This window comes from Sinocyclocheilus grahami, unplaced genomic scaffold, assembly GCF_001515645.1.
Source record: "Sinocyclocheilus grahami isolate Dianchi unplaced genomic scaffold, SAMN03320097.WGS_v1.1 scaffold74.1, whole genome shotgun sequence".
NCBI lineage: Eukaryota > Metazoa > Chordata > Actinopteri > Cypriniformes > Cyprinidae > Sinocyclocheilus > Sinocyclocheilus grahami.
In genome coordinates this window covers 3,212,338-3,226,704 of record NW_015505253.1, presented here as the reverse complement: position 1 = coordinate 3,226,704, position 14,367 = coordinate 3,212,338, and the positions used below count along the sequence as shown (strand labels likewise).

The following is a 14,367-nucleotide window of genomic DNA, read 5'->3' as shown; positions in this document are numbered from 1 at the left end:
TAAAAAGACAGTATAAGTCATTATAATCCGTAATTATGTCCCCACTGGATGCAATGAATGCCTCGTTTATAATGGGTTTTAATGTTTTTGAATCATCGCTCATCACAGTATGGTGAGGGGTGTAACATTTCCGTTTCAGAAAGGCGGGGCATAGAGGAGAAACAATAATGTACAGTATGTGGAAAATAATGTGTTTTTTGAGCCTTAAACCTCATAAACATTTCTTTACACAAAACAATATTCTTTTTATCGACATCATATGACCCCTTTAAGTTCCTCTCAGGATGAACACACAAGTGTTTGCTTTGTTTCTGCAAGGCTTGAGATCACGTCTGATGTCGCCATGCATTTCAACGGACTCGTCTCAATGTTTCAAAAGAGTGACTTCCATTCAAGATAGGATTTAAACATCTTTTTAAATGCTAAACAGGAGAATCGAACTCAGACGGCCATTAAGTGCAGCTTAAAGATTAGCAGGAGTTCAATTAGTTTGAGAAGCAGATCTAAAGGAGATATTTTGGTAAAGAGAGAGTTTCTTTCCAGAGCAGTTTAAAGATCAGATCTTATTTGTGCTGTCAGAATCATTCGTATAGTTAGTGTATGTAAATGAACAGGCTTTGCTTCTAAGGATGGGATTTTTTGGCATCTAAATGTTGTTTACATTTGAAACATTCTGGTTTTGGCAAGACTGCTGACTGATGAGGCGTTTTTAACAACTCTGGACAAGACAAGACCGTGTTAGTGGAGATGCATATGGGGTGGTGTGCTTAATGAGAGCAGATGCACAAACTTTGCAAAATATGATACGCTTGAGATTTTAGCAGGAACTGAAACTGAAGGAATTGAGATTTCAGCTGCTCTGGGGACACGTGTGTTTCTGTGCATGACCGTCACACTTCAGAGGGTTATTTTCATTAGTTTTTTTATATTATGTTAGTTATTTTTTATTTGTATTTTAATATAACGTTATTTTTATATCTGTATTTCATATAATATCTTACATTTAATTAAAAAAAAAATCTGTTGACGTGTGTTTCTGTGCATGACCATAACACTTCAAAGGGTTATTTTTTTATATTATTATATTTTTTATATTATATTAATGTTTTTTATTGTATTTTTATGAATCATTATTTTTTATATTTTTCATATATTTTATTCTGTTTTTATTTATTATATTATATTAAATTCTATGTATTTCATATAATATGAAAAATTATTATATATTTGTATTGATTTGCATGTTGTATGTTTTATAACTTTTTTTTTTCTTTCAGGACGATTCGAGTTTGGCTGAAGCGGGACAGTGGACAGTACTGGCCCAGCATCTACCACACGGTGTCCTGTGAGTATCATTTCCCCGAAAAAATGAAAATCACATAGTTTTTCATCTCAAATATAGCGAGAGCAGGTTTGACGTGCATGACATGGTGAATGTTACCAGTTGCAGCAAGTAAATTAACCAAAATAAAAATAATTCATTCTTACCACACAGTGTTCACGTGCAGATGTATGGTCGCTATGGTAACTCTGTTACCATAGCAACCATATCACCTCTTCATATCTCGCATATATTCCCTGGTGTCATCAGTAAGTGTACATTTTTAATATGCCGTTGCTCTTTTTGTTTGAGCAGCTTGTCATGTCAAATTCCAACTGGAGCTGTGTTTGAGAGTAATAAATTGAGAAAATGAGGAGTGTTGAAAAAAATAGCTCTGAAACTGTTATTTATACAATGTAATAGTATTTATTTGTTTTTGTTTTTATTCGTTTTTGTTTTAGTATTTTCGGTTATAATTTAATTTTTTGAATTTTTGTCATTTTTATTAGTTGCAATAACAACTAATTAGTATTAGTTGCTTTTTTAAACTTATTTTTATTTCAGCTTTAGTAATTGTAGTAATTCAATTTCAACTTACTTATTTCAGTTAGTTGTGTGGGCAACATTTCTAATTTTCATTTACGTTTTTCATCTAATATTTGTTATTTTTATATTAAACTAAAAGAAAGATTTAAAAAAAAAAATTAGGTGTTAGTTTTTAAAACTAAAAGGCATTTTTTCGAATGTTTAATTTTTAGTGAAGTTTGTTTTTCAGCCAATATTTATATTTTAGCACTATTTCAAATAAAGAAAAAAAATAGTTGCAGTTATTCATTTTTAGTTTTTAAAACTAAAAAGGCAACATTTCTAATTTTCATTTAAGATTTTTTTATCTAATGTTTAAAAAAATATTTTTAATAATTTAGTTTTTCATCTAAAATGAAAAAATCTGTATTTTTAATCATTTAAATGTGAATCATTTAATAGTAGTTTTATTTGTAGTTAACAATAACAACACTAGTTAGACACAGATGGTTTTTTTGCTGCCGTCAGTAGCACAGATTGACACACTTCACCTTTGTGCTGCAGAAATCTGTGATGAAGTAGTTCAAGTCTTTGTGTTTGTGTCCAGCTCCGTGCTCCTGTGTGTCATATCACCATGAGAGCAGGCGGATCTTCATCGGCCAGGACAATGGGGCTGTTGTGGTGAGTGTCACTGTATCGCCCTCCTGAGGGCCAAAGTGCTTCCAAATCTTCAATGTTTTTTCTCTGTCTCTTGCCTCGTCATACACTTATTTATATATATATATATATATATATATATATATATATATATATATATATATATATATATTATATATTACACTCAAAAATGAAAATTTTCCCATAATAGACTTGCTTTATATATATATATATATATATATTAAATAGTTCACTCAAAAATGAAAATTTTCCCATAATTGACTTGCTTTCATGTGATTCCCAACCTTAGTTTTTTTCTGTGAAGCCCAAAATGAGATGTTTAGCAGAAGTCTTTTCTGCTCACCATGGCTGCATTTATTAGATCAAAAATACAGAAAAAAATGGAATATTGTGAAATATTATTACAATTTAATAAGAATTGTTTTCTATGTGAATATATGTTCAAATGTAATTTATTTCTGTGATCAAAGCTGTATTTTCAGCATCATTACTCCAGTCTTCAGTGTCACATGATCCTTCACAAATCATTCTAATATGCTGTTCAAGAAACATTTCTGATTATTATTACCAAAATTTTCATATCGGTGCATCCCTAATTATTATCAATGTTGAAAACAGCTTCATATTTTTGTGGAAACCGTGATACTGTACATTTTCATAGGATTCTTTGATGAATAGAAAGTTCAAAAGAACAGCATTTATTTGAAATAGAAATCTTTTGTCACATTATAAATGTCTTTACTCTCACTTTTGATTAATTTAATGCATCCTTGATGAAAAAAGTATACATTTATTTTTTTTAAATCATGCCGACCCTAAACCTTTAAACAGTATTTTATTTACAGTAGGATCAATAGAGGGTGTAATATGGTGCATAAATACTAGTACTTTTTTTGTCCTTTTTGTGTCTTGAATGCCTGATCAGTGTATAAAAAATAGCACTGTGAACACTGTCTCATTTTGTGTTTCGCAAAAGGTTGAAAGTCATCTGAGTTTGTGACCACATGAGGGTGCGTAAGTGGATAAACTGAGCCATTGTGTCATTTTTCTGTAATGTTCTTTCAGGAGTTCCTCATCTCAGAAGACTTCAACAAAATGAACCATGTCAAAACATACCCAGGTAAAACCAGAGGCTTGTGGCGTCATTTCCATTAGTGTACTAACACACTTTAGACGAAGGGTTGGATTTCCCTTCCAGCAGAGCTGAAGTGTGTTTGTAAGACACATGTGCTCTTTGTCCCCTGGGTGTGTGTGTGTGTGTGTGTGTGTGTGTGTTTCCTTGAGAGAGAAACACACACACAGACACACACTCTACTTACTTTGGCCCCACCCGATCACTTGAGGATCATTTGCGTCATTTCCATTAGTGTACTAACACACTTTAGACGAAGGGTTGGATTTCCCTTCCAGCAGAGCTGAAGTGTGTTTGTAAGAAACATGTGCTCTTTGTCCCCTGGGTGTGTGTGTGTGTGTGTGTGTGTGTGTGTGTGTGTGTTTCCTTGAGAGAGAAACACACACACAGACACACACTCTACTTACTTTGGCCCCACCCGATCACTTGAGGATCATTTGTTCTTTCCCAGCATGCCCTGGGGCTCAGAGTCCCATGTGAGCTCTCACTGGACACACACTCACACACAAGATGATTACGAGTGGATGAGTCAGAGCGGCTCTGGAAAATATGTCTAGAGAAAACTACAATGCCAGGAAAGTGTGTGTGAGAGAGACCATATTCCGACCAATAACTGTAACGTGTATGAAATAGTTTGCCTTTTGAATTGCATGTGGTATTGTTTCTTTCTGCTATAATGCAGTAATATTGTTAGTTCCACACACACACCATGACATCATCAGATAATGACACCATCTCACAAACATCTCAACGCGGAAAACTCTCTGTCTGAGGACATGAAGCAGGTCACAAAAGTGTGTGTTTGTGTGCTGGATCTGAATGATCCGCATAATGTGCAGAACAACAGAGCGCGCTCGTGTAATACTGTATCCCACAATGCAGTGTGCTCGCCTGCGTCTTCTGTTTCCAGTGTAGCAAATCAGAAGGAAGAATAAAAAAGAAATACATACTTGGACTGCTGAAGGTTTAGACATTTGAGAATTAATTAAAATGCTGCATTAATTTTTTACGATTAAGCATGCATGCAAATCATTGCTATTTTAATACTTTTATTCATATTTCCAATTAGCTTTTATTTTTAGGATTCTTTTAAATTTGTGTTCAGTTTTTGGCCATTTTTGTTTTGTTTTGTTCTGTTTTTTAGTAACACTTTGGAATAAGTATACATTAGTTAGCATGAACTAACTTATAAAAAATAATTAATCTTAGTTAATATTAATTTTAATATTTACTAATACATTATTAAAATCAAACAATTATTTATTGGACCTGATCTAACATGAACGGTTGTATTTTTTTTATTAACTAATATTAATGAGAATTAATAAATACTGTAACTGATGTATTTAGTCATTGCTAGTTAATGTTAGTTCATTCTCTAATTGTTAACTAATGGGACCTTATTGTAAATGTTATCATTTTTTATATTGCTTTTTAGTTTTGATTTATTTACAGTGGGGGAAAAAAGTATTTAGTCAGCCACCAATTGTGCAAGTTCTCCCACTTAAAAAGATGAGAGAGGCCTGTAATTTTCATCATAGGTATACCTCAACTATGAGAGACAAAATGAGAAAAAAAATCCAGAAAATCACATTGTAGGATTTTTAAAGGTGTTAGTTTTAGTTCAGTTTAATTTTAATTTCAGTAATTTTAGTGCTTTAAATTAATTTCAGTTAGTTGCCAAGGCTACATTTCAAATCTCTGTTTAGTTTTAGTTTTTTTTTTTTTTTTTTTTCAAAATATTATGACTTATTTTATATCAGCTTCAATTCAATTAACAAAAATGTTTTTAAATGGTTTTAATTGACGACGGTAACCCTGGTGCAAATGAGGTCATGTGAAAATGTAGCGCGCTACTGTTTATCATGCATATTGCATGATAGTTTCACATACTATTAAAAAGAAAACCTAGTATGCAGTATATACTTTTTTTTTTTTACTTTTGAACATTGATCTTCAGCGTGTGTGTGTGTGTGTGTGTGTGTGTGTGTGTGTTTGCAGCTCATCAGAACCGTGTGTCGGACCTCATCTTCTCTCTGGAGAGTCAGTGGGTGATCAGTACAGGTCATGATAAAAGCATCAGCTGGATGAGCACTCACAGCGGCTCTATGCTGGGACGCCACAGCTTCGGCTCATGGGCTTCCTGTTTACAGTATCCTTCACTTCAGTCTCTCTCTTGAGAATTATTTGAAAGCATTTTTACATTTTATTTATGCTTCTGTTGCTTTGTGCAGGTAGTGTAACTGAAAATTAAGTCGAATGTACAGTTCAGCTCATGAATATGAATAGTCTTTTAAACATTTGATACCAATAATCTTGTCAAATCTCATGAAATAGCAGATTCATTATGCATTTTAATGAACTGGCAAATGTTTCCATGTTATAAACTGTCAAAAGGTTTTTGTTATTATTTCTTGACTACACATAGATATGATAAGGATACCCAGCATGCCTTTGTGGGAGATAGTTCAGGTCAGATCACTCTGCTGAAGCTGGACGAACAGACGTGTTCTGTCATTACTACACTAAAGGGACATGAAGGTAAGACAGCATACACGTTTACTATTTATGTGCTATCATACTATTCACGTTACTCTATGTATATAAAGCCTGATTGGAAAGCTGAAATTGTTTTAGTATTTTGCCATAATCTTTTGTTATTATTTTGTAAAATATTAAAAAATAATAAATAAATACTTATAATATTTTATAGTATTACAGTTAAATCATGAATATATGAAGAGTTTGGTTCCAAAACGCCAAAATCAGTATTGTATCTGGTCGGTACTGAAAAGTCCATTTTTAATTTTACGCAAAATGCGATATCCGCCGAGTTATTCTGTCATGTTTTCTCCCTTTCTTTCCAAACTGCGACGAACGCCAGTCTCCCTTCTCTGCAGAATGCAATATATCCACTCAACCAATCACAGCGCACCATTCCACGCACTGTAAACAGTAACAACCAATCACAGCGCACCATTCCACGCACTCCTAGACAGTAAAACCAATCACAGCGCACCATTCCACGCACTCTTGTCAGTGTAAGTGTTTTTATTAATGCCATTAATGTTTTTTTTATTAATACAGCGTATAGCACTAGTCAACTAAATTAATGTAACATGGCGAAGATGAATGCACTTTTGGAAGTTGAATGTAAGGGAAATGTCATTTTGGAATTTCTATTTTGTATGTTCATGATGACATTTTATTTTATTGTTGTAATTAATTAATAGCATTAACAAGATGACCCGTTGAATTCATTTTGGGAGCGATGACTGATTGAATGTATTTTTAGTTCAGTGCCTGTATGTAAGATTAGTATATGACCAAGTTCAGAGGCTGTCATATGTGGATCAGCTTACTATGTTACTATGTTTCAATATGAAAAATAACTTATATTGAGTCAATGGATTTATTGCATTTTGGAAAAAAAAAAAAACCTGTCATGAATTTATTGCATTTTGGGGGGAAAAAATTATAAAATTTTATAATAAATCTTTGAAAATCAAAATCTGGATTTGAATTTTTAATGTTATTATAACCTAAAACAAGACCCTTATGGGGTTCATTTTGCAATAATGACCGTTTAACTGCACATTTATCTCCTTATTTCATAGATGTTTACCAAATAAGGAAATAATTGAACATGAATGATTGATTTGAGTTTGAATTATTCTATTATTTGAGATTAAAGAGTGACGTAAATGTTTGGGGTCATTTAATAAATAATACTTTTATTCAGCCAAGATGCATTAATTTAATCAAACGTGAAGATGTTTGTAATGTTACAAAAGATTTCCATTTCAAATAAATGCTGTTCTTTTGAACCTTCTATTCATAAAAGAACTCTTAAAAAATAAAATGTATCAAATTCTCCACAAAAGTATGAAGCAGCACAACTGTTTTCAACACTGATAATAATTCTTGAGCAGCAGATCAGCATATTAGAATGATTTCTGAAGATCATGTGACACTGAAGACTGGAGTAATGATGCTGAAAATTCGGCTTTGATCACAGAAATAAATTACATTTTACAATATATTCAAATAAAAACAGCTATTTAAAACTGTAATAATAATATTACTGTTTTTACTGTATCCAATAAATGCAGCATTAGTGAGCATAAGAGACTTTATTCAAAAACATTAAAAACATCTTTCGACCCCAAACTTCTGCATATATAGGGTGTGTATATATATGACAGTCAGTCATTCTCTCTTTGTGTCAGTGAGAAGGTCCAGGCGCTGCGGTATCTGCCGTTGACCCATCAGCTGGTGTCCTGCTCTTCCGATGGAGGAATAACAGTGTGGAACATGGAGACATCACGAGAAGAGGTGCTAAATAATTATAAATTCTTTATTAATACTAATGTAGTACAAGCTCAGATAGACTTGCTGGTCAAAGAGGAAGTTGTCTCTCACACGCACTCCAATATTAGAGCGTATGATTGAACGAGTCCATGGCCAAACTGTCTAATCATGAAGCAGTGACGAACTTTCTTGTCGTCGCCATGGCAACTTCTGCGTCAGTCATCAAAGTCACATCCATCTCTATGGTGACAGGAAAGCTACTCGTTCTCGAAATTTCATGGAGACGTACGTTATCTCTCTCTCTCTCTCTCTCTCTGTAACTCTTTCTTTCAGGCTCCGCAGTGGCTGGACAGCGATTCCTGTCAGAAATGCGGACAGCCATTTTTTTGGAATATAAAGCAGATGTGGGACACTAAGACCTTGGGGCTCCGACAGGTACTGAGTGCAACAGTACGGTTAAAAACATAAAGATTCGAATCGGTTTGACATCATGTCTTCATAAACATTTTGATGATATTTTGGTTTTATTTTAGCCTGTTACGCATCTGCACTTTTAAGTTGTCTTAAAGGAATAGTCCACCCAAAAATGAAAATTTGCTGAAAAATGAACTCGCCATCATCAGGCCATCCAAGATGTAGATTAGTTTGTTTCTTCATCAGATTTGGAGAAATGCAGCATAACGTCACTTGCTCAGCAATGGATGCTCTGCAGTGAATGGGTGCCGTCAGAATGAGAGTCTAAACAGCTGATAAAAACATCACAATAATCCACACCACTCCAGTCCATCAGTTAACATCTTGTGAAGTGAAAAACTGAGCGTTTGTAGGAAACAAATGCATTAAGACATTATAACTTTAAACCTTCACTTCTGTCCAAAATACGAGTCCATAATCTGTAATAACGCTTCCTCCAGTGAAAAGTCCATCTCCTGTTGTCTCTCACATCAAAATCCACCAACATATTTGTTTAAGGCTGTTTTGAACTATTTTTGCTTGGAAACAGTGCTTGATCTGTGCAGATTTCTCTATTGATTCAGACGAGAGTCACTCGTTCACTGGAGAAAGCATCATTATGAATAGAGGACTCGTGTTTTAGCCAGAAGTTAAGTTTGCAGTTAAAAATGTCATAACAATGGATTTGTTTCTTACAAACACACATCTTTTGGCTTAACGAGTTAACTGATGGACTGGAGTGGTGTGGATTACTTGTGGATTACTGTGATGTTTTTATCAGCTGTTTGGACTCTCATTCTGACGGCACCCATTCACTGCAGAGCATCCATTTCTGAGCAAGTGATGCAATGCTACATTTCTCCAAATCTGATGACGAAACAAACTCATCTACATCTAGGATGAGTACATTTTCAAAAGATTTTTGGGGTAAATATTCTTTTAAGGAAGTATCTCATGATGTGCTGCCCATGTCATTTCCTGTCCTCAGCATCACTGCAGGAAGTGTGGTAAGGCGATCTGTGGGAAGTGTAGTTCTAAACGCTCCACATACCCCATCATGGGCTTTGAGTTCCAGGTGCGCATGTGTGATGACTGCTACGACACAATCAAAGAGGAAGAGTGAGTTATTTCGCCTCTTCCGTTTGTTTCTGTGTTAATACATCAGATGATTTTTCTTATTCTTGTGTATTTGCATTTGCGTGTTGCAGTCGGACTCCTCTGGCTACGTTTCATGAAGGGAAGCACAGCATTGCTCACATGGACATGGACCCGAGCCGAGGACTGATGGTCACCTGTGGGAGTGATCGAGTTGTTAAGGTCTTGATCTCTTATGTTCTTGTATTTTAGTTACTGTAAATAGCATATCATCATATAATTGTTCTGTACTAACACAGTATGTGCATTGTTATATGCATAGATTATTTACTACATTTGTCACACTGTTCAGTATATGAACAGATCACACTGCATGGAACATCATATCCTACAATTCTCTGCAATTAACATTTTTCACAATGAAAGAAATAATATCAGCCATGATTTTTGATATCTCTCCTCTCCTCCCTGACTTGATTATTTGATTGAACAAATTTGTGACAAAATTGCATTAAAAATGGAAAAAAGAAAATAATAATAATAAATAAAACAAGCTTTATATTTCAAATGTGATTATAATGAAAAATCATTATTGTTTTCAGTAAAAATGTTCAAATCAAAATTCAGCTCAAATTAAAATTAAAAATTTTGCCATGGCAACTAACTGAAAAAAAACCCTCAGTTTAATTTGAGTACTGAAATTGCTAAAAGTAAAATTGAAATATTGATTAATTTAAGCTATGTAGACATATTTAATTTTTTTTTAAATGACAAAAGCACAACAAAATTACTACAAGTTAGACTAACATTTTATTGTAAACTGAAAATATAAAAAAATATATATTAATAAATACTATAATATATAAATAGTACTAAAATAACACTGCTAGTAAGACATAATAGTGAAACATTAATGTTGCCATGGCAACTAACTGAAATAAGTTCAAGCTGAATTACTAAAACTGAAATGAAACTGCATAAAGCTGTTTAGAAGTATTTAAAAATAATAGTAAATAAATAATAAAAATGACAAAAGCACGTAAAACAATTTCTCAAATAAAAGGGAAAACTGCAAATATAAAATAGGTCATTCAAACTATTATTAAATACTATAATCGATTATGAATATAATACTCAAATAATACTTCTAGTGTGTCTCAGAGTATACTGTGCCGTATGCAGTAAGCTATTCATATTACCTTTAGCATGAAACAGATGCAGAACAAATTCAAACCCAATAAACTCAAAAGGAATTCATTTATTCATGATTTCACATTTGTTCTGATTGTGAAGAGTGAAGTCTTCTCCGTGCTGATGGTCTGATTGGTCTTTGTGCAGATCTGGGACATGACGCAGGTGGTGGGCAGCAGTGTAGCGGCGGGATTCTCTCCTCGCTGATTGGCTGTTTCTGAAGGCCCACACTCCGCCAACAGAGATCATGGAAACGCTCACCTACCTGTCTAGCTCTCTCGTCCTTCAGCTGTGGAGTCTGTGCAAAACGGACACTTCAACGCGGTTTATGTGAATGTGTGTGTCGTTGGGATGCTCCTTGATTTTATGAATCAGACGTTCATGTCTCTTATGAGGTATGATGACCTGGATTTAAGCAAACATGAACTCAAGGTACTTCTGAAAGCACAATATTTGTGCTCTTTCTGTGTGTTTGTGTGTATATGGCGCTTTGTCACAGACTGAAGGTCTCTGGCTTTTTGTATTTCCTCTATCCAGAAGTACCACTCAAACACAGGAAGTATTCCTTCATCACATCCTGTTTCTTCTTCAGCAATCTTTCTTGTTTATCCATTTGACCCTTTTTGAATTTCAATGCTACTGCTGGTCATAGTAACAGCACTCGTGTTACCATGAAATCATAGTAACAATGGAACATTCCCATACAAACTTGTCGTTTTCCCTCTAAAAATGTCTCTGCAACCCCAACAGTGAAGTGAAGATCGAGTTCAATCTAAGAGACGGACAGGTTCAGGTCAGATAGGTGAGGGACATTAAGTGTAGCATAAAATCCATGGAGCATAGTTAATACAGTAGGGTTCTGTTGTAAAACACTATTTATAGCACTAATTATCGGTTCTCTGTGATTTAGGGACAAATTATAGTATGGAGGCTTGTTTCCGCCATGGGATAAAAAAAAATTCAAAAAGCAATTGCAACGTTTTATCTGACGATTCTGCCTTTTTCTTGCAATTGTGAGTTTATGTCTTAGAATTCTGTTTTTGTTTCTGCCCTAACATAACAATAACCATAACATTTAATCTCACAATTAAATTTTTCGAGCAAATTCCAAATTATAAACACGTAATTGCTCATTTACACATTGCAATTCTGACTTTTTTCCAAAAATTTTGAGTTTGCATTAATTCTGACTTTTTTCTCAATTCTAAATTTACATCTCACAATTCTGTTTTTTTCCCCCTCGCCATTGAATAAAAAGGGTAAATGCGGCTTTTTAATCTCACAATTGTGTGTGTATATATATATATATATATATATATATATATATTTATATATGTATATGTATTTTTTTTCTTCTAAGAATTGCAAGAAAAAAGTCAGAATTGTGAGATATGAATTGTGAGGAAAAAAGTCAGAATTGTGAGATTTAAACAGAATTGTGCGGGAAAAAAACGGCAGAATTTGTAAGATTAAAAAGTTGCAATTACCTTTTTTTTATCCCATGGTTGAAACAGACTTTCATATTAAAGTGATGTTTATCCCAATAATTGTCAACATTTACAACACTTACTTGTGTCTTTCCAAAACTCTAGATCACTTGCTTTCTTCTGTGGAACAGAAAATTAGATGTTTACCAGAATGTTGATGCTGCTCTTTTTTTATACACTGGAAGTGAATGAGGACTGAGGCTCCAACAAAGCATCCTAAAATTAGTCCATACAACTTGTTTACTATATTACAACTCTTCTGAATCCCTATAATAGCTTCTACAAACCAAAATTGACAAAAATGAACAATAAAAATAGTCTTTAAGACCTGTGCGCGATATTAATTGTTCTATATTCCAACAAATTGTTTCTTCTCATTAGCATAATCTAATGTGCCAGTTTGCAATATTTCTTGCTGATGTCAAACCTGACAAATAGACCTTAGGCTGGGTAGTGACGAATGAAAATAAAGCTGTGAGTGACTGAAGTACAGTGCGTTTAAAGGGATAGTTCACCCAAAAATTAAAATTCTGTCATCATTTACTCACCCTCATGTCGTTCCAGTTGCTTTCTTATGTTGAACACAAAAGAAGATATTTTGAAGATTGCTGGTAATCAAAACAGTTGGTGGTTGCCATTGACTTCCATAGTTGGAAAAAAAATACTATGGAAGTCAATGGCAAACACCAACTCTTTGATTACCAGCACTCTTCAAAAATATCTTCTTTTGTGTTCAACGTGTTCGGAACAACGTGTGAGTAAATTATGACAGAAATGTCGTTTTGGGTGCACTTTTTCTTTAAATAGTTATTTCTTTCAAAAAGTCTTCAGATTCAAGCTGTGGCATGTGAAGAAATTGACGCACAGCTCACAACTAACGTCACATTGGCCAATGAGAAGAGAGAATTCTAACCGGTTTACAAACATTATAACTGACCAGTGCTGTTTGTTTTACTTTAGTTCTTTAGTTTAGTTCTTTTCGTCTGTCCGGACTTTCTCTCAGTCGTTCTCCCTCGTTCATTGTCTTTCCCAGTTCTCTGTTCCTTGCACTGAATTGCACAGTCTGTGTGTGTTCATGATCTGACGGTACAAATGGCATCTGTGCGAGTGTTTGCATTAAATGGCTGGTTCGTGCCTGTGTAAAGCGCTTGCTCGTTTCGATATGCGTCCCATTCCGAGCTTTGTAAATAATTGCATTCCCATTCATAAGATTTTGTAGCTGATTTACCTAATTTAATGTAAAAAATCAAACGGGATGTGAATGCAAGAAGAGCTGTTGAATGCAGTGACGTCACAGAAAGCAGGTTTTCTATGACGTCGTTGTTGTGTGTGACATCATTTTTGTGTCGTTTAATTGGAAAAATTTGCAAAATTTGACAAGAATGTCGCGAGATTCATCCCGGAAAGATTTAATGTCAATTTTGTTGCGAGTTATGTGCCTTGACAACTATTTTACTGAAACTGACGCTTCAGGGAGTCACACTGTTTTGCCGATATCGCGGTTCAGTTTAACCACCATGTAAAATCACACAAACTGTCTTCTTTATCTTCAGCCGTTGAAAACATTGTAAAGTTCAACACGCTTCTAATGATCAAACCCTAAAACTGTAAATAACTCTAAATGACTTTGAGACCTGTTTTTCTGTGCTTTTTTCTAAAACTTACTTTACTTCAGTAGTTCAGTAATGAAGTATTATTCTCTCTATGTATACAAAGTTGAGTTCAAACAGCTGTATTTTTCATATAAAACTCTTCTGCCGCGAATATGAAAACTGGCGTAAGTCTTAATGATGACTGTAGTTTCAGTCGGATTGAACGAAATATTACAATAAAGATCTAAGCTGTATCTCATGCAAGAGATGTAGTTCTTCTGGTCATTTAATTGCATGTTAAAGTTGTTTTTTGTTTTTAACGCTTTCGGTGAATTCTAAGGGAAATGGTGATGGAAATTTGTAAAATTGGAAGAAAAAATTATATTGCAATGCTTTTGCATTCGCTCACATATAAGTATTGCATGAGCTCGTAAAACTGATAATGGAAAACTGGTAAATATTAGCACACAATATAATTTTACAGTAAGAATTAAACTTTTAATAATTGCCATAAAAATATAACAATGCAAATCTTAATATATGTATATCATGTGGGGGGGGGGGGGGGGGGGGCCTCCCCCC

General features: G+C 34.1%; 2 protein-coding genes across 2 annotated transcripts in view; both read left to right on the top strand.

The window, feature by feature from the left end:
* Positions 1-8,283, top strand: part of LOC107585761 (glia-derived nexin-like) — a 22,240-nt gene extending 13,957 nt beyond the window's left edge. The window contains exon 10 of the mRNA XM_016272916.1: positions 8,261-8,283. The gene's annotated coding sequence lies outside the window, so the exon portion shown is untranslated. The remainder of the gene's footprint in view (positions 1-8,260) is intronic.
* Positions 1-11,212, top strand: part of LOC107585762 (WD repeat and FYVE domain-containing protein 1-like) — a 13,217-nt gene extending 2,005 nt beyond the window's left edge. Inside the window, exons 2-11 of the mRNA XM_016272917.1 lie at positions 1,278-1,345; positions 2,454-2,527; positions 3,590-3,644; positions 5,658-5,808; positions 6,085-6,312; positions 7,886-7,991; positions 8,301-8,402; positions 9,409-9,539; positions 9,629-9,737; positions 10,854-11,212. Coding sequence (XP_016128403.1) covers positions 1,278-1,345; positions 2,454-2,527; positions 3,590-3,644; positions 5,658-5,808; positions 6,085-6,312; positions 7,886-7,991; positions 8,301-8,402; positions 9,409-9,539; positions 9,629-9,737; positions 10,854-10,913 — 1,084 coding nt within the window. The 3' untranslated portion in view covers positions 10,914-11,212. The remainder of the gene's footprint in view (positions 1-1,277; positions 1,346-2,453; positions 2,528-3,589; positions 3,645-5,657; positions 5,809-6,084; positions 6,313-7,885; positions 7,992-8,300; positions 8,403-9,408; positions 9,540-9,628; positions 9,738-10,853) is intronic.
* The last annotated feature ends 3,155 nt before the right edge of the window (positions 11,213-14,367 follow it).